At 37.0% G+C, this 21153-nt stretch overlaps 1 protein-coding gene and 1 long non-coding RNA gene across 10 annotated transcripts in view; one reads left to right on the forward strand and one right to left on the reverse strand.

Annotated features, from left to right (window-relative positions):
• LOC138854377 (uncharacterized) overlaps positions 1-10366 on the forward strand; it is a 28394-nt gene extending 18028 nt beyond the window's left edge. Inside the window, exons 2-4 of the long non-coding RNA XR_011393574.1 lie at positions 2567-2744; positions 6476-6630; positions 10228-10366. This is a non-coding gene — a long non-coding RNA (uncharacterized lncRNA). The remainder of the gene's footprint in view (positions 1-2566; positions 2745-6475; positions 6631-10227) is intronic.
• LOC128700786 (polyamine-transporting ATPase 13A3) overlaps positions 4174-21153 on the reverse strand; it is a 79764-nt gene continuing 62784 nt past the window's right edge. For 6 of the 9 annotated variants that reach the window (XM_053794237.2, XM_053794238.2, XM_053794240.2 and 3 more), the window contains 12 exons: positions 19579-19707; positions 18881-19034; positions 17879-18006; positions 17443-17560; positions 15700-15872; positions 14626-14856; positions 13134-13340; positions 10226-10320; positions 8650-8778; positions 7005-7159; positions 6483-6661; positions 4174-4907 (listed from right to left, as the gene is read on the reverse strand). In XM_053794237.2, coding sequence (XP_053650212.1) covers positions 4749-4907; positions 6483-6661; positions 7005-7159; positions 8650-8778; positions 10226-10320; positions 13134-13340; positions 14626-14856; positions 15700-15872; positions 17443-17560; positions 17879-18006; positions 18881-19034; positions 19579-19707 — 1857 coding nt within the window. In that variant the 3' untranslated portion in view covers positions 4174-4748. The remainder of the gene's footprint in view (positions 4908-6482; positions 6662-7004; positions 7160-8649; positions 8779-10225; positions 10321-13133; positions 13341-14625; positions 14857-15699; positions 15873-17442; positions 17561-17878; positions 18007-18880; positions 19035-19578; positions 19708-21153) is intronic. The other 3 variants (XM_053794239.2, XM_053794235.2, XM_053794236.2) reach the window with 2 other exon arrangements.

Raw genomic sequence — 21153 nt, forward strand, 5'->3', positions numbered from 1 at the left:
AAGCGCACAGAGGTGCGTGAAAGGGGAAGTGGAGAAATAAATGAAGAAGGAACAGAAACACGAGACAGGAGAGAGAAAGACAACCCAGAGGAGAAAAGGAAAGAGGAAAGGGGAAGAGGAAGAAGAAAAAGAAAGAAAAAAAAAAAAAAAAATGAGGATTCAGGTTAAGTCACGGGTGTTCTGAAGTTTGGAGCATTTTACAATGTAGTGGGAGAGGAAGGCATCTACAGAGACGAAGCCAGGGCTAAGGTTCATACAAGGAAAGTTGTGTATTAGAGAGGATTCAACTAGACGGCGACTGTTCGAGTTGGAAGTAGGGAAGACAGTTTTAGCAGACCAGTCAATAGGATGGCTATGATCTCTGACGTGACAGAAAAGAGCATTGTTAGTGTCGGCAAGCCTAACACCATTTTTGTGCTCCCTAAGTCTGTCAGAAAGAGATCGACCAGTTTCTCCGAAGTATTGAAGAGGACAGGAGGAGCAAGAAATAGAGTAGACACCAGGAACATCTGTAGAGGGAGGAGAGGTATGAACGAGATTAGTGCGAAGAGTGTTAGTCTGGCGGAAGGTAAGCTTGATGTCTAAGGGACGGAGAGAATTGTTGAGATTAGAAAGACCGGAAATGTAGGGAAGGCAGAGGATAGAAGAGTTCCCATGAGTAGAGTTTGGGAGAGAAGAAATTGCATTTAGCACGTGAGAGGGCAGAGTCTATGAAATGGGAAGGGTAGCCAAGACGGGAGAACGAATTATGAAGAGTGGAAATTTCTGCTGGAAGGAACTGAGGATCACAGATGCGGAGGGCACGGAGAAAGAGGGAGATAAGAACACTTTTCTTGACAGGGGAAGCATGATAGGAAAAGTAGTGAATGTACATGCCACTGTGCATAGGTTTACGGTAAACGGAAAAGGAAAAACCTGTATCTGAGCGGTGGACATGGACATCAAGGAAAGGAAGCAAAGAATTAGATTCCCATTCAGCTTTAAACTTAATGGAAGGGGCAAGATTATTAAGAGCTTCAAGAAAAGGAAGAGACTGGAGTCATGAGGCCACAGAGCAAAGATGTCATCTTGTCGGTATTATATACAATTCTTGTACTACTACTACTACTACTACCACCACCTCTTCCTGCCTATATATAGCCATCCTGCTCCACCTCTGGTTAGTGTGACTTTGTCAATGGTCCAAGTCGGACCGAAACGTCGTCGTAAGCTTCTCTCTTTTATGTGCGGGTTATTTGTGTATCGTTCCAGTCACGGTATTGTGCCTTTTTGTTATTTATCTTTTGAAGTAATTATGGTACTTAATTTTATTATTATAATAAAAAATGGTACTTAATAGGACTGGTTGTGGTGATGTTGACAGTCTGGTGAAGGTGGGTATGGGAATATATTGGACAATCCATTGGGGGTCTGTAATGGGAAAAATGTTAAGACCCATGATTTATATGATAGCTGAGAGGGTTGTCTGAGGTTGAGGCACGAGCTGCACTGTGTATAGGTGTTGACTAAGGTATATATACCATATGGGTGTTTCAGTTGGGCATCAGGTATCTTGGTGTTGACAGTCAGGTTTTATACCACAATGAGCAGAAACTAGCCCCTGAATGATGGAGCCTCAGGGGTATTTGTTGGCATTAAGATCATGGTGGAGCCTGCCCCCCTAGTCCCCAAGGGAGGTTCCTTGATGCTGGTGAAAGGGGAGGGGCTCTTGGTTTAAGGAATTAAGTCTGTGCTCCCCTTCCTTCTGTTGAACCTGATTGTGTCTCATTCCTCCTCTCCAAAGTGCTGTATGGCTCATATGGGTTTAGCACTGCCCTGGAGTGATCCAATAATAATGGCGGATCCTGTGCCTGGCCCTGGTTTGAAGGGGGTATGAGGTTACTAGGTTGGGGCTCTTGTCTTGGGCAGCGTAGGTGATGTATACCATTTTAATGTTCAAACTGAAAGGTTCTTTCATTGCACTTTCACTAAAAATGTCCACACACATGCATACCACACGATCACAATGGAAGAAATTGTATGAATAAGCACATAAATTAATCTCACAATAGAGTAAAATACCCTGTACCAATTAAAAAGAGGCTAAACTGTTAATTTGAAAAGATACCATAAAAATTTACAAGAGGTCCCAACAGGTACTTAGGAGTTAAAAATATCTGCCTATAATATAGTACGTTAAAACTTGCTAATTAATGGTCGAAGTTTGTCCGAAACATCGTCACAAGTTTCTTTGACTTCTGTAAGGGTTGCAGTATGACCCTTGCAGGTTTAGCACTTTTTTTATTATAATACATGTGGGATATTTGTGTACATGTCAAAACTTGCCCATTCTTTTTATATGACTATATCTTTTTAGCAATCCCTCTTCTGTCCTTTGAAACATACTACTTTCCACACAAATATATAATTTCATTCATATTAATTACATATTCATTACAAATGAAACCTTGATCTCAGACAAGACATTGCCACTCTCTCCAAGCTATTCCTCATTGTAATATTAAGAAACCTTACCTCACACCCATTAAATTGTGTACTGTACATTACTCTTTGTTTTCACTGCCAGAGCAAAGGCTAGATGTTTTCAAGAGGAAACTGGACCACTACCTCCTCAGTGTGGCAGATCAACCAGTGTGTGGATGTGTGAACCAGTAGCATAGTGCACCAACTGCAACAGCATGGTACAACAAACAGATAATAAACAAGGAAGCCTGCAGCAGTAGACCCCTTAAAACTGATCACAGGTATGTCACTTTTTTCTGATTCCTCAACATTCTTGCATCTTTCTTTCCCTTGTCTACTAAAATTCCTGTCCCATTTACTCTTCTGTATCTTTCAGTCCTTCTCTTGACCAAATCGTCATCATAAGGTTCCTCTCCTAATACAGTTTTTGGTGAATTGTTCCAACCATGGTATTGTGACTTACTGTTTAGTATCAACTTCTTATAGTCCCATCTATAAACTCCTTAAATATGGCACCATCACACATCCTTGGCCCAAGATCTGCTCTTACTGGAAATTTTTTCTTTTCAATACACTGGCCATATCCCATCGAGGCAGGATGACCGAAAAAGAGAAACAATAAGTTTTTCTAATTAAATTTAGTAATTTATAAAGAAGGGGTTACTAGCCCCATGGTCTGGCATTTTAGTGGCCTCTTACAACACTCATAGCTTTTGGAGGACGAATTCTTTACACTTCCCCATGGAGATAAGAGGAAATAAAAAAACAAGAACTATTAAGAAAAATAGAAGAAAACCCAGGCTATGGTTCGTACATCAGTTTGCGTGCAGGCCAGCAGTAACAGCCTAGTTGATCAGATCCTGATCCACCATGAGGCCTGGTCTCAGACCAAGCCACAGGGGCATTGACCCCTGATACCCTCTCCAGGTAAAACTCCAGGTGTGTGTGTGTGTGTGTGTGTATATATATATATATATATACATATGCATGTACATGCATGTGTGGTGTGACCTAAGCATAAGTAGAAGTAGCAAGATGTACTTGTTATCCTCCGTGTTTGAGACAATCCTACCATTATGTAAAATAATTACAGATGTCAGTTTCACACTTGCTTGGCAGGATGGTAGTACTTTCCTGGGTTGTTACTGTCTACCAACCTACTATCACAGGATGGTAGTCCCTCTAACTTGAAATTATCATTGTAAAAAAAAATGCATTAAATCCACATGGATCATGGAGCACTGTGGGTATGGGTGTGCAAGGGGAGAGAGGAATTTGATGCTGTTAAAAGGTTCTCGAGCCATGGGATTGGTGGTACCTTCTGCATATTCACCAGGCACTGTATGACCTGTAGGTTATACAGCACCCAAAAATAGCACTAGTACACATTTAAATTTGTGCCACAATCATAACTAAGTGCTAAACCCACAAGGGTCATACAGATCTGTGCCACAATATTCAGGGCTCTTGATATAAAACCCCTCAAGGAAGGCTCGATGTTGGTGAGGGGCTCTTGATCTAGGAAATTGGATCTGTGCTCCAGTTCCCTGAAATAGGCCTGAATACCTTCCACAGGCGCTGCATAATCCTACGGGTTAAGCACTCCCCCTTCATTATAATAAATAATAATCTCGATCTAAGGAATTGAACCTGTCCTCGAATTCCTTGACTCGAGCCTGAATGTCATAATGATGCAAGTGAAACATGCTATAGCATTCATATATTTATTTATAACCATAAATTTTAAACTGTAAAAATATATTTGTATATATTAATACTGGTATACTGTAGTAATTAAAAACATTAAATATCACAGATCTAAAATTATACAGTATATCATGCATAAAAGTGATTATTGATACACTCACTTTATTATACATTAATAAATCTTAAGAAATTTATTGAAGCACATTCATATTTTCCTGGAATACAAAATTTAAAAAGTTTACTTTCTTAGCCAGTTTAAAATGTTAAAAAAATACACTAAAAAATTTTAAATAAAAATTTATGATAGATAACTACAACCAGTTATCACAAAAGTAAATCTTCAATAAACTTTGCCTCATTTAAGTGCACTTTATCATAAGAATTCCTTCAGTATGTTACAATATCATGACTGGAACAATTCACTATTAACCAACATCTGGTAAAAATTTTAGAAGACAATGGTCCAGGAGTGGACAGAAATATCACCATGTCAGCTGATAATGGTCAGAGAGGAAACAGCATCAGCTAAAATTTCCTCTAAATTGTGGGCTAAGTGAAAAATTCTTCCTTCCCAAGTATCATGTTCTTTGATAACTGTAGACTGGTGTTCCAACTGGTGGCCAGTTTGGGTCCTCGTCCATTTCTCTTAGCACAATTTTGTATTTGTTCTTGGGCATGCGTTTGCATGTTACCCACTGGAAGCATTTCTTCAATGCTCTGCTGCTGGCTATGAAGTACTGTTGGAGGAAAAAAAATAGTTTCAGTTGGTGATGTAGGGAAAAATAATGTTTAATATTTAATCAGTCCTAAATTAATTCTAGCTAGAGATAATGTAAATTTTACTTGTTTTAACAGAGCTAGTATCATATTTCAGTACATTTCAAAGCCTGGTTCTAGAAATAAAAGTGCAGCAAGTTTAGAGTATAGGATACTTTCTCTAGGATGCACTCCAAAACAACCAGCTAATATTATTGCAATCAAGGGGGAAGTGCTAAACCCATAGGATTATAGTGCCTGTGGGGGGATGTGGAAGGTATTCAGGTTTAATTCAGGAAACTGGAGCACAGATCCAATTCCTTTGATCAAGAACCCCTCACCTGCATCAAGAAACCTTCCTTGAGGGAAACCAGCTAATAACTAAGTGCCTATGTTAGATAACATGGAAATTGGGCAAGACTTGCCCACACATTTCACCACGCCCAGAATTTGAGCTCAGAGCCTTTCTGCTTTGAGCTATATAACCTGATTAGTGAATTTTAAGTAACTCAGATATTTAGCTAATTTTCAGTATAACCATGTCCTAACTAGGTTGCCGTATACACCCAAGTGGATCGCAAATATTCAGTCAGCTGAGGGAGATACTGTACACCTTTCTCACAGTTGTGAATGAGCAGACTCCTTACAGGTAGTGTTTTCATCCCTGCCTTGTTAATAGCAATTTCTTACTGATGGAGGGTTATGCCATAAAAACAGCAATTACCCATGTTTCCCCACACTTCCACCCTTACCAGGTCAATATTATTACTACAGTCCTACATGACCTTTCAGTTTAGCGCTTTCTTTGATTATAATATTACAATAAAAACTAAGCACTAAACACACAAGGGTCATACCAGGTCAATAAAATACACATAGTTGGACATTACTCTGTGTCAACTTCATACACAAACTGCCATCAAGTATAATACCATAGTCTACCCACCCCAAAACTTCCTATAACCAAGTAAACCATGCTGATTATAACCTGTCAATACTAGTAGTAATGCTTGGTGTTAAAGGGGATATCCACTTTTTTTAAACAGTAAAATAATAAATGTTTAAAGTACTGTACATATACAGAAAACACAGGGTAAGGGTAATGTTTGTGACACACACACTGCATACTATTTTGTTTTGTCTTCTCATATTTAAAGTTTGATTCATTCATATAGTTTGCCAAATTTTAATAAAAGACAATCTCCCACCAAGGTAGGTGACCTATCAAAACACTTTCACTGTCATTCAGTCTTGCCAGAACACCAACATTATAGTTCAGATAACCCTCCATATTTCAACATCCTTCAGAGAGCAGGCACTGTACTTCCCATTACAAGAACTCAAATCCAGCTAACTGGTTTTTCCAGAATCCCTTCATAAATGTTACCTTGCTCACTCCAGCAGAAAGTCTATTTAACATGCCCCTGATCTCTGTACTGTACTTCACTTGACAGTTTCACTGCAGACACTTCTCAACTCAGTCACATATATATTTTATTATGTATTACTAAGGAAAATAACATATTGTACAATGTGAAAACCTTGTCAGGTATTACCTCTGTGCTGACTGAAATGACGAAGTGTGTTGCTACAAAGAGAAGAAGAGCAATGCGGAACATCAAGTAACTGTCTGAGGCATACTTCATGTTCATGAGATTCATCAGCCATGGCCATGGGCACAGGAGCATCACTAGGGTTGTCACGGTGAGTATTATCAGCGACACTGTTAGCCACACTGTAATAACAAGAGTATCAATAACATAATTGCATTATTTCTCCCTAGCTCATATCCCTGACCTCAAGTGCCAGTCTTCGTGCACTCTTTTATACTCTCAAGTTTTGCTTCATTTTACTAGGAATGAGTTTTATGTAAGCACTGCATACTTATGAATGGGATGCACAAACAAGAGAAAGCATTTTGAATGTGAGTGTCATGGTTTCTGAATACCATTTAATGTTTGCAAGTTTAGTTTATGCTGCTAATCTTAGTATTTATAGAGGTGTGAACATAAACTATAACAAGATAATTTTGTTGCTTATAAGAAATTTTTCAGTAATTCTTTTTCATCAACACTTACCATTGGTTATGAGAGGTTTCCTGAACGGCTGTCCAGGGGAGTATGCTACGCACAGGGCGAGATACTGGAAGCTCGACGCATAGAAAATGGTAGCAGTTTCCCAGCTTACTACATTGTCTGGCTCTTTGTCATCAGGTTTCTTATTAGGTTCAAACCTTTTAAATTAAAAGTCATGAATCAGATTAATTCTTAATTTGCTCTAAAAGCATACAGTGAATGAAGCAATCACCACCAATGAAGCTATGAAAGTAAAATTAACTGACACACATAATAGAAAATTAAATACAGTGGACCCCCGCTTAACGATCACCTCCCAATGCGACCAATTATGTAAGTGTATTTATGTAAGTGCGTTTGTACATGTATGTTTGGGGGTCTGAAATGGACTAATCTACTTCACAATATTCCTTATGGAAACAAATTCGGTCAGTACTGGCACCTGAACATACTTCTGGAATGAAAAAATATCATTAACCGGGGGTCCACTGTACATTTAAAATATTTTGAACTCATTTAATGACAAGCCATGTTAAGACTTTTTGCATATTTGTTAATTACACATAACTCTAAAAGTATGAAACTATATCCGTTTTATTTATTCCTTAGTCGAGTGGTTATTTAGCCTGGGGATAATTACCCCCAGAGGGTAATTTTGCCTTTCAAGGGGATAACTATCTGGAAACACCATAGTGTTAATTTAAAAGATACATGAGCTGTTTCTCGCCAAAGGAAAACAATCGCTCATTCAACAAACATCCAGCCAGAAGTGAATGGACATACCTCAAATGACCCTCTGAAATGCATCACCACCCTTACTTTTGAGCACAGGTACTGTAGGGGGTGCTATTATCACATTCGTGGGATAATGCTAAACTAGTAGGAGTCATATAATGCCTGGGGAAATGGGATTCATTCACATTTGAACCAAGGGATGGGCAGATTGAATTCCTCACTTGCATCAAGGAACTCTCCTGAAGAAATAGGATTGTTATAATTTCAAGACTACAATTTTGTTACAAAGGAGAGGGAATAATTATGGTTGAGTCAGCTATCTCAAAAAGTGTAAAAAAAAAAAAAAAAAAAGTTAAATATCACTGCATCAGTGTACATTTCTAATGTTATAACATTTTTGTGTTACATTATAAACACTGCTTGCTAGAGTATATAGTACTGAGAGAATACAGCAGTCACTCTTTAAGCAAGTGAAAAAAAAAAATGGAAATACTGTGAAAACCAATTATTATGTTTAAGAGTAATAAAAAAAAAAAAAAAAAGTTCAGCATCACATCAAAATGTGATATAATCCAAGTAAAACTGTAAATAATAACAGCTATGCTGACTTGACTTTTCTATAAAGATTTCTTTGAGGGACTATTATTACATGAGCTGTTGCTCTTTATTGCAGTACTTGCAGCGTAAGCTCTTGTATCCATACTTCTGAGTACTTAATTCCAACTGGTAAATTATAAGCATTTAGGAGTATACAAAGCCTTTATATTCAAACTGTATAGCATACATCTAAAAGATGAGAGAGTGAGCTCCTCTATACTATATTTATTACAATTAATGAGGATTGTGAATTATTAATATCAAATGATTAGGCTTACACTGCATTACCTTGTATACATTCAAGCTTCAAACATACCAGGGTTGTTGCAAAAGATAAAAATAAGCGATGACTTGGAAAAGGATGACAAGGAAGATCTGTGACAGGACGGAAAACATGTTGACAGCTCCAAGCAGGTTACCAAGTGGCTTTTCTGCCACGAGCTCACTGGAAATAGAACATACCATGTCATTCCAGCTCAAGGCATGAATGTTCTTGGTAAAGTTATCTTCAGGTGGGTTTGGAAACAAGGACACTATCCTGTGATGGAAGTGGGAACAAGGATATCCTTATCTTCAGATAGGACTTGGAACAAGGATGTCCACAATAACTCTGCTAGTATATTTTCAGAAATTAATATGTATGCAAATCAAACTTAAATCTCCACAGCAAATACAGTGGACCCCCGCCTTACGATCAGCTCCCAACTCGGCCAATTATGTAAGTGTATTTTTGTAAGTGCTTTTGTATGTGTATTTTTGGTGGTCTGAAACGGGCTAATCTAATTCACAATATTCCTTATGGGAACAAATTTGGTCGGTAACGGCACCTGAACAGACTTCTGGAATGAAATAATATCGTAAGGCGGGGGTCCACTGTATTTAAAAAAATACATCTGTTTTGAATTTTCAAATATAGTTTATAGACTTGCACCCCTTGAGAATAAAACTCAATGGCTATGTTCACAAATGGAAAGTTGCCATTGATGTTTTGGTGAAAATTGCTCAAAATTAAGGCTATATGGTTCGGCTCAAGATACTCTTAGCTAACTCTAGATTTTCATAGCAAACTTCCTATTAATATGCTCACAGCACATTAAATAAGTATCTAAGTCAAAGACAATGCTAGCTTAACATTACCCACCATATGGTTAATGTGGTATTGTTTGGTAATAATTACAACCATTAAAATTTTATTTTTTAATTAAATATTTAATCCCTATTTCTTAGAAAAAAAAAAAAAAAACATGGTGTAGATAGCTCTGATAGGGAATGCTGAATGGTGTTAATGACTAACAACCCTCCACTACTCCCTGCGATGAATGCCCTACACGGGTAGAACGCCTCACGTAAATAAGCAAATGTGGTTATACAGCTGATTGTTATGAAGCAACATGAAAACAGTCTTGAGAAACAGCCAATGGGAGTGAGGCCGAGGAAAAGACACAGCCTCTTCATCCTGACAATCTTGTGTTTCTCTTACATTACCTAACCATTATGTGAGAGCACCAATACAAAGACAATACATGTATATAGAAACTTTTAGTAGGACTAGCTGGAGCTCTACCCTGAGCAAAATGTAGTCCCAGTGAAGGCTTGTTCTGCATATTTTCTTTATACCTGTCAGTGTTATGCCTATACATCCATTATGTAAGTGGCTGAAGCCGAATGTTCTACCTAAAACGAAGAATCCAATACTAAAAAAATGTTTAGGGATAATAGGATTTAACTTCTGGCCACTGATTTATAAATGATTATTTACATTTTGTCTTTGCAATAAATGTATCACACTCTACAATAACATGCATGAGTGCAGCTAGCAAGTGCTATGCAAAATAAAAATAACAATGTTCATTATCTAGATTCTAGAATGTGAAAAAGTTATTACTACTTACAGGCTTGGTCCCGTGTAGCCCATGAAGATGGCAACAACTGTCACAATGAAGAGGTCAATGTATAGGAACTGAGGGTCAGAAAGATTCGTATAGGCCTGAAATAAATGTCAATACAAGTGATATTATATTAAGGCTTTCAACTTCACTCGAGCACAACCTGAAGTTCCTAGAACAGGCTTGTGTATTAATCTGCTCAAAATTTAAAAGCCCAATAAAAAATAATGGTGATATCCAAAATGTTTTGCGCACTTCTTCCCAAGATAAAAATATCTATGGAACACTTTGGTGGCCATGGCTAAAGAAAGACAGTCCTCAACTTTAATTTTTTTTTTTTAAACACTGGCCATTTCCCACTGAGGCAAGGTGACCCCCCCCCCCAAAAAAAAAAAAATCATCATCATTCAACACACTCACCATCACTCATACATAATCAATGTCATTGCAGAGGCGCTCAGATACGAAAGCTTGGACGTCCCTCCAAACTGCCAATATCCCAAACTCCTCCTTTGAAGTGCAGGCATTGTACTTCCCATTTCCAGGACTCAAGTCTGGCTCACCAGTTTCCCTGAATCCCTTCACAAAATATTACCATGCTCATACTCTAACAGCCTATCAGGTCCCAAAAACCATTCATCTCCATTCACCCCTGTCTAACATGCTCACGCACGCTTGCTGGAAGTCCAAGCCCCTCACCCACAAAAACCTCCTTTACCTCCTCCCTCCAACCTTCCTGGGGATGACCCCTTCCCCACCTTCCTTCCTTCTACAGATTTATATGCTCTTAAAGTCATTCTACTTTGTTCCATTCCCTCTAAATGACCAAACCACCTCAACAGCCCCTCTTCAGCCCTCTAATACTTTTACTAACCCCACACTCATTTCCACACTACGAATTCTCTGCATAATATTTACACCGCATATTGCCCTTAGACAGGACATCTCCACTGCCTCCAGCCGCCTCCTTGCTGCAGCATTTACAACCCATGCTTCACACCCACATAAGTGTGTTGGTACCACTATACTCTTGTACATTCCCTTCTTTGCCTCCATGGATATGTTCTTTATCTCCACAGATACATCATACCTCAATGCACCACTCACCTTTTTTCCTTCATCAGTTCTATGGTTAACCTCATCTTTCATAAACCCATCTGCTGATAAGTCAACTCCCAAATATCTGAAAACATTCATTTCTTCCACACTCCCTCCCTCCAATGTGATATCCAATTTTTCTTTATCTAAAACGTTTGATGCCCTCATCACCTTACTCTTATCTATGTTCACTTTTAACTTTCTACTTTTACACACCCTCCCAAACTCATCCACTAACCTTAGCAACTTTTCTTTAGAATCCTCCAAAAGCTTGAGAGCTTTAACAAAACACACAAACACTACACAATATATGAGCATCACTGATGAATATACAACTGATATTACCTAACCACTACACACAAATAACCACCACTCAGGAAAGTTAGGATGATGTTTCGGTCTGTGCTAGACCACTGTCAAGTCACAACTGAATCAGACAATGCCAAAGAAGGCCTGAAGACAGAATATGTGTACCATTCAACATACATGTTATTACTATATCTGTATACAAATTCAATTAAAGCAGAAATTATCTTACTCATATATGGTAAACATTAGCTTGTCATAATTTGTTGAAAACTTTTACCTTTGATAAATCATTTGTAAACTCAAATCTAGGCTAAACCTAGTCGTTTTTAAAGTAAAGACCATGTTTTTTTTTTTTAACTATTATTTATAATCCCTATTACTACAAGATTGTGTGTCATTCTTATATTAGTTTTAATTTAAATTCTGCTTCAAATAATACACAATATTGTTTTACTCTATTATTACTGATTTCTGGGGGTGGGAAGTACAATGCCTGCACTCTGAAGGATGCCTGGGAATGCTGTAGTTCACATGAGTTATTTTAATTGCTACATCTATATTCTCTTCGTAAAACAGCTCTGGAATGAGCAATGGTGAATGAATTTCCTTCCTGGGTCAGCCTTCCTTATTGGAAAGTGGCCATTGTGGTAAAAAGATTATTTCAGTAAAAGCAAAACTTATGAAGGAATTAATTAAGGCAAAGTATTAGCCAGAGGTAGAAAGTATAGTGCCTGCACTCTTTATAAAGGAGGGGTGGGATGATGCAGGTCAGAGTTCCTAAGTAATTCATTTTAAGTGCTAAACCTATGTGGATCATTCAGCGCAAGATGTGGTGGAGGCTTGATCCTCCGACTGCTGAGCACGAGACAGACGTGCTTCCTTTTTATACATTAATTAACTGTAATTCAGAGGGAATTTGAATTATGATGTCTGTGCATTTATGGCACTACATCTACTGGTAAATGCATTTCTATTTTTGGGTGTCACTGCCCTGGTGGGAGACAACTAGTGAAAAAAAAAAAAGATAAAATACAACAAAACCTTGTTTAAGCTTAAGTTCTACCTATAATGCTATGCATCTGAGGGCTTTCAAAAACTATTATGACCAATTGTAATCCTTCAATATACTTAAATGTATTAATCAATGCTTTGCTTGGAATTTAAATCATTCTTAATATCAGACACTATCACCAGCAAAATCAATACTCTTCAACATGCTGCTTGAATCCCACACCATCCTAAATACTGTGTTTACAAGAGCTAGTAGTGACCCCAGTCCACAGTGGAGAGATCTCTAGAAATGATAACAGCCTAATATAAATTATTATTTTACATAGCTACACAAAGTGTTAGACCAGTATAACTGACCAGTCTAGTACAATAGATTTTTAAATGAACCTTTACATTTAAAACATTTTGTACTTCTATTTAACCATCTATAGGTTACTTGCCAGTCTTTTGCTGCTGAAGATATAGAAATGACAGGATTGCAAGTAATATAACTCACTGAATAAAGAATAAGAACTGAGACAAACTGGATGATGCTGTAAAGAGCCATGTACTTGAAGACAGAGAAGTTGGTGGTGAGTGCACATCGACCTTCACACACAACCTGAGGCACACACTTGATATTATTGGTGCGGGAGGTGAAGGGAGCAGCCACGCTGGCTTCTGCTTCAGACAATGATATGCCTACATGAGCAGTTTTCAGTGCCTATGGGAAATTAAATTACCACAATTAATTAAATGCAACTGAAACTATAACTTAAAGTGACTAATCCAGTTAATAATTAACCTTTAACTGGGATATGAGTTGGTTTAAGCAAGAAAAATACAGTGAATTAAGATATACAGTGGACCCCGGGTTAACGATATTTTTTCACTCCGTAAGTATGTTCAGGTGCCAGTACTGACCGAATTTATTCCCATAAGGAATATTGTGAAGTAGATTAGTCCATTTCAGACCCCCAAACATACACGTACAAACGCACTTACATAAATACACTTACATAATTGGTCGCATTCGGAGGTGATCGTTATGCGGGGGTCCACTGTACTCTCAAAATACATTATATAGTTTTGAAGCTTCATCTTTGATGACACTAAAGATTTTTACAAAATACTGAGTCACTAGAATATCACACATACAACTGTATGACACTCATGTGCTGGACTGGCAAACTTCAAAACAGCTGTCAGATATATAGAAAATTAAATGACAAAAATAATGTATACAGCACACATCAGACCCAAATTGGAATACAGTGGACCCCCGCATAACGATCACCTCCGAATGCGACCAATTATGTAAGTGTATTTATGTAAGTGCGTTTGTACGTGTATGTTTGGGGGTCTGAAATGGACTAATCTACTTCACAATATTCCTTATGGGAATAAATTCGGTCAGTACTGGCACCTGAACATACTTCTGGAGTGAAAAAATATCGTTAACCGGGGGTCCACTGTACTAGGCAGTGGTGTGGTTTTGCATACAAAATATACACCAGTGGATAAGTACAAAAACATCCTGATGTGCTATAAAAATGACTCAAGAGGTAAAAAAGAAAAATGAGTTAGGAAAGCTAAAAACACTGTAAACGTCCTCGTAAAGATCCACTGTAAAGATATGCTGATAAAAGAGGATACATGATAACTGTGTAAATAATAAAGGGATACAAAAATAATACAAAATAATTTTATCAGCATTAACAGTACAGGAATCCACAATTGTAAACTCAATTATGATTATAATAATTTATCTAAGTGTTAAACTCATAACAAAGAACACTAAAAAAAAGTCACAAATAAAAGAGTTGTAAACTATTGGAGTAAGATTCAAGAATATGATTTAAATGCTACAACCACTGGAATACTAAACCAATATATAAAATTAAAAATGAAGATAGGACATCGTGAACATGAAGTAATTCTATTCCTGTAACTACAAATAGGTAGAGTAATTACAAAAATGTAATCACACTTGACAAGAGAAATCTTACCCCACAGTCATTTGCACCATCTCCACACATAGCCACAATATAGTTAATGGTCTGCAATTCCTCCACAAGCTGGGCTTTTTGGTCAGGTGACATCCGTGCAAATACTGTTCCACGTGTGATAATTCTTGGTAGTAAATCAGGGAAGTACTGGTATATCAAAGCCCAAGCTCTTCCACTCACAGCCAAATGGTACTTTGGGATGTTGCTGTCCACAGTGATGGACACACTAGTCTGAATGTACATAAACAATTAACATATCTTATTGGAAAATGATAATAATAATTACTACTAGTACTAATAAAATCATTTTTTTTCAACGCACAGGCAGTCTCCCACCGAGGCAGGGTGACCTAAGAAGAAAAACTAAAGTTTTTCTTTTAACATTTAGTAATTTATACAGGAGGAAATGTTACTAGCCCCTTGCTCCCGGCATTTTAGTCACCTCTTACGACACGCATGGCTTACAGAGGAAGAATTCTTTTCCACGTCTCCATGGAGAATTATATTATTATTTATTTTTTCAATAAGTCAGCCATCTCCCACCGAGGCAGGGTGATCTAAAAAGAAAGAAAATCCACAAAAAGAAAATACTTTTATCATTATTCAACACTTTCACCTCACTCATACATAATCATTGTCTTTGCAGAGGTGCTCAGATAAAACAGTTGAGATGTCCCTCCAAACTGTCAATATCCCAAACCCCTCCTTTAAAGTGCAGGCATTGTACTTTCCATTTCCAGGACTTAAGTCTGGCTAACTGGTTTCCCTAAACCCCTTTACAAAATATTACCCTGCTCACACTTCAACAGCTCGTCAGGTCCCAAAAACCATTCGTCTCCATTCACTCCTATCTAACATGCTCACACAAAAATTAAAGAGCTTTTTCATATTAAAAGAGCAATTGCAATGCAGGGACACTTAAGAGAAAACCTTTAAGTGAAAAAAATAATGTAAGTGAAAGGAAGCTTCAACAAGAAGCAATAGCCAGGGTGTTTAGGACCATCCTTAAGTATGGCTGAAAATGGTAGGAATAAGATAATACTGTATATTACTTACAGACTAGAAGTTACTAACCAGATCTTGAGTAGTGGAGTGAATCATGATATCAGATGTGTCAGCTGGCTCAAAGACCAGTGAGGGAGGAAGGTCAGAAATTGGTGGTGTAACCTTGGCTACAAGAACCTGGTGAGTAGTCCCCACCATACCACAGTCACGGGCTACACTTATGGCCGTCAGGATGTTATCTCCTGTGAAATCAGGATATCTGAGTTATCTAAAGTTTTTATTTCACCATGAGTATTTAAAAATCTATCTTAATTGCTCCAACATGACGAACCTTCATGAAACTTGCTCTGATCTTAATGATGGTATCGAGAATATAAATACCTATAATACACAAGTACTAACACTGTTACACTCTCATGCTTCAGTTGTACTGGCTCACCTGAATTAATACAATGACTATGGTACACAAACATTTCTTCATTCTGAGCAGAGCAGTTACAAAACACAGGAAAAATCTACCTAAACAGTTGGAAGCAGCTCAAGTTTCATTTAATATAGTACTTCGAATAATTTAAATTTCCAGCTGCTGAAAACTGATAAGATACAAAGATATTCCTCCATGGGGAAGTGGAGAATCCTTCCTCCGTAAGTCATGCATGTCGTAAGAAGCAACTGAAATGCCAGAAGCAAGGTGCTAGTAGCCCTTTCTCCTGTATAAATTACTAAATGTAAAAAGAAGCAAACTTTACGTTTATTCTTTTTTGCTTCACCCTACCTTGGTGGGAGACAGCCATTGTGTTAAAAAATAGAAACAAAGATATCTAAAGACTGCTCCATTCTAGAATTCAGTTAAGAAATGATAAAAATATGAACTAAACTTACATGAGCCACAGCTTTATGTCCTCTGGAATGTCCTAGTTCAAGCATTCCAGAAACAGATCAATTATACCTACAACACTAAAATATCTTATTTTTAATTGATAGTAAGGACCTAGTTGAGAAGCATGGACAGTCATATACAATATGACTCACGAAATCGTAATAACACAATTGCAATCAAACCACGGAACAGGTGGGTTTCGAATCCCACTCGTAGAGGACTCAAAAAAGCTCTAGCAGTACTTTATTTACTGATAGTGAGATACAGCATTCCCACAGGATATTTTCTCTCTTATTAAGCTTAACTAAAATGCTAAGAATTTCAAGATTATTAATGAGAATTCTCAAATGGATAAGTGATAAATGTTTAAGTTGTAACCAAACCAACTTGCAAAATGCTTCAGAGGACAGTGAAACAAAATGACAGATGTGCAACCAACTCACATATTGAAGATAAATCTTTGGACATTTTTTGTCCATTCTGGGTCATTATTAAGTCACAACTGGTCTAAAGATTTTTCTCTAATCAATGGAGTAGTTGTGACTTATTCAAGACCTAGTACTATTGTGACTTTTATTCTTCTTGATATAGTCTATACATGAGATGGTTGGGAAAGAATCTACATTTGCCACCTTGATCCAATTATAGGACAAACATTACATGAAATCAATTCTGATAAATGAAATTGGTACATTCTAAGAACAAGTATTAGATACTTGAGAATTAACATCCAGTGACAACACTGTACAGGCCATGGAAAAACCAGAAATTAATACAAGCTCAAAAATGTTTTACTAATGTTACTGCATAAACATTATTATTTTTTTCATGTGGAAGTGCTGAACCTGTAGGGGTCATACAGCACCTGGAAAATAAGAGGTAATCAGACATAGCATATACAGCAATTACAATACATTATTTACATAACTAACCTGTAACCATAAGTGTTCTAATATTGGCCTGCTGTAGCTGATGTATGACAGCAGAGGTCTCTGGTTTTAACATGTTTTGCAGTATCAACAGACCCACAAATGTCAGATCCTGTTCCACCTAAATTCAGTGTGAAAAATTCATGAATCTGCATTAAAAAATAAGCTTTGTGTATTACAGTAGATCATCAGTTATATGCAGCCACTAGTTATTTGACTCTGAACATTACCTGACAGTCTTGCTCAATCCAGGATCTAAACAGATAATGTTTATAGGCTATATAAAAACGATATGACAATCTGCTGGTCACATCTTCCCAGAGGGGCCAGATAATCAATGATCTTTTGTACACTGTATCTAAGATGCAAAACTTCTGTATCACAGTTTATATCCAGTATATAAATAAAATATGACATTTAATAAAAGCAACCAACTCACTTGATCTCTAGAAATTTTCTGAGCCTCATGCCAAGATAGCTTCATATGTAGGGTGCGGTAAGCAAGAGCTATGACACGGAACCCTTGCACTGTGAAGTGGGTTAGTATAGGCCCCAAGCCATCTGGTACTGTTAGAAAGGACATCTTTACATTTTAACTTGCATATAAACTTCATAAGAGCCCTGAAAATTCAGCACCTGATACTTTACAGAAACAAAATTTTTGTTTTGGTCCTGGAAAATTAATATGGTCTATCCTGATGTACACTGTAGTGCTCTGTCCTGGAAATTATACCCTGCAATTTTCTCATAGGTTCTCACAGTGGGTTAGGCAGGATGAATCAGAAGTTCAAAATACCTCTGGCCATGATCCAGCTGAGCTTTCCAGTTAATACAGTTCTGTTAAAACTAACACTGTACAATATACGAATACACCAGAAAAACACCACTCACAGAAATGTATATGTACTGTACTTTACTTCAATATTTCTGTAAAGATGTCTATACATAAAATATAAGGTTTATATAAAAAATTTCACAAAGTATTGTACCAAAAATATTTTTCTTATCACATGGAAACAAAAAGGGAAAGAAGAAAGAATTACCATAGGACTTGTTTCTTGTAGTACGTATAATATACAACAAAGGAACCGAATACAATAGATGGTATACTTTAACTCTGGAAATTTAAAAAAAAATTATACGTCAAACAATGAAGATGGGAGATCATGAGCACCACTCCCTCTCATGCAGCTACACACAGGTAATTATAAATAATCAATAAAGTCAGATGAGTTTGCTGCCTGTCTAACACTGCAGTTTAAAGTCTACCCACCATCTGAAATCTTTAGAAATAAGTCAAGAGGCTTTTGTAAGATGATAAAAATGGCACTTCATGAAAACTGACACTTAAACAAGAGTACAATAGCATGTACTGTAGTGAACACTACATTTTTATCAGCTTCTACTAAGCTGGTATGAATCAGTAATGCATTCTACTAACTTGATTCAGGTTTGCAGAGACTCTGGATAATTTCTGGAGCTCCCTTAACATAAAGATCCATGTGTTGTTCTCCAAGCTTGCGCACCATCACTGACATGCGCTGAGAACTGCTGCTGAATGGAAACTGACGCAAGATGCCAATCTCATAGGGCACCTGAAAATTATGTAACATTCAATTATATACTGTACTGTTATCTTTTTCCAGATAAAACAAATGTCTGCTACAATGTTCACAAGACTGAAAACAAAATAAATAACTGCAACAAGTTTTATACAACAAAACTGAGAAAATATATAAAAAATGAGTAGCTGTTAATCCTTGACAAGAAATATTTGACACACAAGTATTCCTGTTGAATTAAGTTATGAAATTAACTGAATACAAGTGATTTTACCACAAAGAGATAACAGCATTAAAGTAGTTTCTTTGTAAAATTATTTTGCAACAAAAAACTTCAATATGAGCTCAGTATTCAAAAACAAGTTAATGCACAACATTACCAAATCCATTATTCACAGGACCAATTCAAACCTTAATTACAAACCAGAATTTTCATTTTGCCTTATATACATCACACAGAAAGATCACACACAAATTAGACAGCATGACTAATAAAAAATAAACAGTACAGCAATAGGTTTAGGGTTGATATTACACAAAATTTAAAGTTGACAATACACAAAACTAAGTTTATAACCTGGAATGGAGTCTCAACAATGTTTGTGATGTCTGGCGGATCAACATACATTTCTCGGTTACATGGCTTGACTACAGTGGGTGCGACTTGGTCATAGTTAGAGCTGCCCTGGGAGGGTTCCTCCAAACTCTGTCATAAAACTCCAAAGCTTGCAACATCAAAACTAAACATAAATATGTAAGAATTTCAAAAGTTCAACAACACTGGTCGGTGACACAATGAACCCACATGGAGATACTATAACAAAAGTTGCAAAGAGTAGTGTATGTATCACCTCGCTGTTGAAGAGGGCCTCAATGAGGTTCAAATATAAAATACTGTTTTATTTCCTCAATGTGCATTCCCTTAAACTATAAATAACTATAATACAGGAAGGGCAAAGATATACAATGTTTCAATTGCTTAATTCATTTCCTGTCTGATAAATACTGCATAGCATATTGTGCAGTTTAATTACTCAACCCAGCACTGACCCAGGGAAACATTGAAACCATAACAGTTAATAAGACTTAACAATATATAACAAAGATACTCTCCTAACACACTACACAACTAAAATATATTTCATCAACACCAATGTCATCTACATTTTTTTCAGGACACAATACAGTACAGTATATGTATTACACATAATATTTTACCATGAAGTATTTTTGCTCTGTTATTTCTAAAAATATATTATTCTTCTTAAGTAGATATAAATCTCCGGCGATTTTCTCTTACATAGTCTGATGAAGACTCACTCCAGACAAAACAGTTTATATGCATTAAATTAGTATTAAATAATTTATACCACAGGAGAGTTGTTGAATGATAGCTCTAGTTTTTTATGTTGCAATCAACACATCTTCAGGAGCTTGCAATGGTGCAGAAATGAGTAGGAAGTCCAGGTAGTTTCTAGGAAACGACTCTCTAGCTAGAGTTGCTTCCTTGAACGAATCCACCTGGACTTCCTACCAATTTCTGCAACACTGAAAGCTCCTGAAGATGTGCTGACTGCAACATGAATGGCCTAGAGCTATCATTCACCATCCCCCTGTGGGTTTTGCATCTTATATTGCTTGTTCATGATTACTGCTTATTATAATATGTTTTTAGATCATCAGAAACAAGAGCAACAGTATAATCAAAGGACATCAATGTGTAACATGCATGAAGGCAACACAGGGTGGTGCAAGAGGGCAAACAACACACTGTTGCACAGGTAGGCACTGAAAGCATAGAATCCTTATAAAAAAATAGGGAACTCTGTTTTGATATTCAGATACTGATAAGGTATTTTTTATTTTTCTTTCATCTCCGTGGGGAAGTGGGGATGCATCCTTCCTCCGTAAGCCAGCTGTGTTGTAAGAGGCAACTGAAATGCCAGGAGCAAGGGGCTAGTAACCCCTTCTCCTGTGTAAATTACTAAATTTAAAAAGGAAAACAAATTTTTTTTAGGTCACCCTGCCTCGGTAGAATATGATCGGTCTGTTGGAGGGGAAAAAAAAAATAGTTTCCTTTTTTTGAGTCATCATTGAAAACTGCTCCTTGAAATTTAGGATGAATCATAAGTTGATAATACCTCTTGACTAT

Source organism: Cherax quadricarinatus, chromosome 56 (assembly GCF_038502225.1).
Source record: "Cherax quadricarinatus isolate ZL_2023a chromosome 56, ASM3850222v1, whole genome shotgun sequence".
Lineage (NCBI taxonomy): Eukaryota > Metazoa > Arthropoda > Malacostraca > Decapoda > Parastacidae > Cherax > Cherax quadricarinatus.